Source organism: Glycine soja, chromosome 20, assembly GCF_004193775.1.
Source record: "Glycine soja cultivar W05 chromosome 20, ASM419377v2, whole genome shotgun sequence".
NCBI classification, from domain to species: Eukaryota; Viridiplantae; Streptophyta; class Magnoliopsida; order Fabales; family Fabaceae; genus Glycine; species Glycine soja.
The window spans coordinates 13,159,584-13,161,889 of NC_041021.1; the positions used below are offsets into that span (position 1 = coordinate 13,159,584).

Here is a 2,306-nt window from a genome sequence, read left to right on the forward strand (position 1 = left end):
TGGGCTTCTACCAATTCAATTAAATTTATTTCCAACCACACACATCAAATATCCACTTAGTGCATGTGAAATTACAAAACTACCCCTAATACAAAAACTAGTCTAGGTGCCCTAAAATACAAGGGCTAAAAAATCCTATATTTCTAGGGTACCCTACCTACATTATGGAGCAAAAATACAAGGCCCAAAATTAATGAAACCTTAATCTAATATGTACCAAGATAAGTGGGCTCATACTTAGCCCATGGGCCCGAAATCTACCCTAAGGCTCATGAGAACCCTAGGGCCTTCTCTTGCATTTTTGGCCCAATCTTCTTGGAGTCTTCTATCCAATGCCCTTGCGGGGTAGGATTGCATCAAACTTCCTGTTACATACAAAACAAACTGATTACACAAATTATTATGCAAATATTGAGGTAAATGACGTATATTATTTGTATTACTTACCACTGCATGTCTAGGCTCCTCCGCAGATGTCGACGATGCTCTTGGCTCCGGCACGTGAGGGATATCCGTCTGTGGGGCCTGAGGGATGACTCAGGGCTGCGGGGCGTGACCATGAGGCAGAGGATTTGATGCGTGGCCTGGTGTCATGAGAGGATGGGAGATGCGGAAGAACCAGTCCATGTAGTCATTGGAACACGCCCCTGGCACAACGCACACCTCACTTGCTGGAACGATATGATCCTCGTGGTGCATCCACCTGTCGTGTATATCATCATACGAGACCCATGAATCGACAGGAGGAGCAGGAATGGTCTGCGTATAGCCAAACTGCCGCACGACCCTCTCCGGTCGGTAATAAATAGCAACAGCCCCCCAGCGCAAGAGACCGGAATAGCATGATCTGACGTGGAAGTCCCGGACCTCCCGATGCTCCCCATAAGGGATCCAACAGACATCCAGAATCCAGAGTCGGTCCAGGCGCTCCCTATACGCCGACGTGCGAATGCTCTTCACGGTCTTCTTCGTCGCAATCCACCTGCACGCACGCGGGGAAGCCTCGTCGTAGTCCTGATCAGCGGTGGACTTCGCGACCGAGGGAAAGTGCTCATAAATCCAACACTACAGATGTAACATTAAAATTATAAACATTAATAATGAAAGTGTAACAAAATTTAAAGTTGAACATTGTTGAGCCTGAATGAATGAAAAACATATTTGTTACCTGCAGCAGTGTGATGCAACCGCCAAGCTGTCGACTGTGGCTCATAGATGCATCGTTCAGCTGGTCGTACATATGAACCAGAGCAGCCACTCCCCAGGCGTACCTCTCTATCATACTGAGGTCACGAAGGGCCTCCATGTAGACAACATGCACATTGGTTGCACTCTTGTTAGCAAATAGAGTGCAACCCAAAAGATGGAGAAGATATGCGTGAGCTGTAGCTGTCCAATGACCTGTATGGCATCAGCGCTCATATATATCACGTACCCATTGCAGGCGTACGTACGGTCCACGACACTGGGTTGTCTCAGCCCTGGCAGACTCTGTAGAGACCATCAATAAGTCGACCAGCATTTGAATTGCATCGTCCACGTGCAAGGGCTGAAAGGCGTGTAAGTCTCCAATCACGGGCAGATGGAGAAGCGAGGAGACGTCATCCAGCATGATGGTGAGCTCTCCCACCGGGAGATGAAAACTAGACGTCTCCTGGTGCCACCACTCCACAAACGCGGAAAAAAGTCCCCGATCGCCGGTGTCTACCAAACACGCGATAAGAGGACTTAGTCCTGTACCAGCAATAAGTCCCTCAATGGCAGGGATAGGCCTACCTAAACTGTGGACCTTCCTCCCATGAGAGGATAGCTTCAATTCAGGACGATCCTGAATTTAAGTATAAAGGAACGCAAAATTTGTTAAAATCATCATTAAAAGGAAAACTAATTTCAATCATAAAGTATAATTTACAAGTAACTAAAAATAAATATTATAAATACCTCTCCCGTCCATACGCTGCAAGCAATGTGATCCGCATACTAGGTCTACACGGATGGGTCGCTCGGACCACCCGGAAATCCCTGATGCTCATCCTCAAGAGCCTCTGCGCCTGTGTCCGAAGGAATGTCGGGCACAATGTCCTCTGCATCAGCTGGTGCCTCCATCGGGTCATCCTAAACATTTGGCGCAGGGACCAATGGCTCATCGTGCGCCGCAGTCACAATGACTCGCTGCCTCCATGCGGATGCAGTAGGTCGTCGACGCTGCGGAATATCATCAGAATTAGCATGATCTCTTCTGCCCACACCTCTTCCAGTAACCTGACCTAAGACACGACCTAATCTTCTGGTCCTAACCATGATCT

The 2,306-nt window shown here is 48.0% G+C and overlaps 1 protein-coding gene across 1 annotated transcript; it reads right to left on the reverse strand.

Moving 5' to 3' along the window:
* Window positions 1-537: 537 nt before the first annotated feature.
* LOC114401879 (protein MAIN-LIKE 1-like) lies at window positions 538-2,106 on the reverse strand. The gene is made up of 4 exons (XM_028364457.1): window positions 1,993-2,106; window positions 1,436-1,828; window positions 1,169-1,333; window positions 538-1,065 (listed from the first exon to the last, which is right to left on the reverse strand). The coding sequence occupies exons 1-4, from the start codon at window positions 2,104-2,106 to the stop codon at window positions 538-540; spliced, it is 1,200 nt and encodes a 399-aa protein (XP_028220258.1).
* Between the last annotated feature and the right edge of the window lie 200 nt (window positions 2,107-2,306).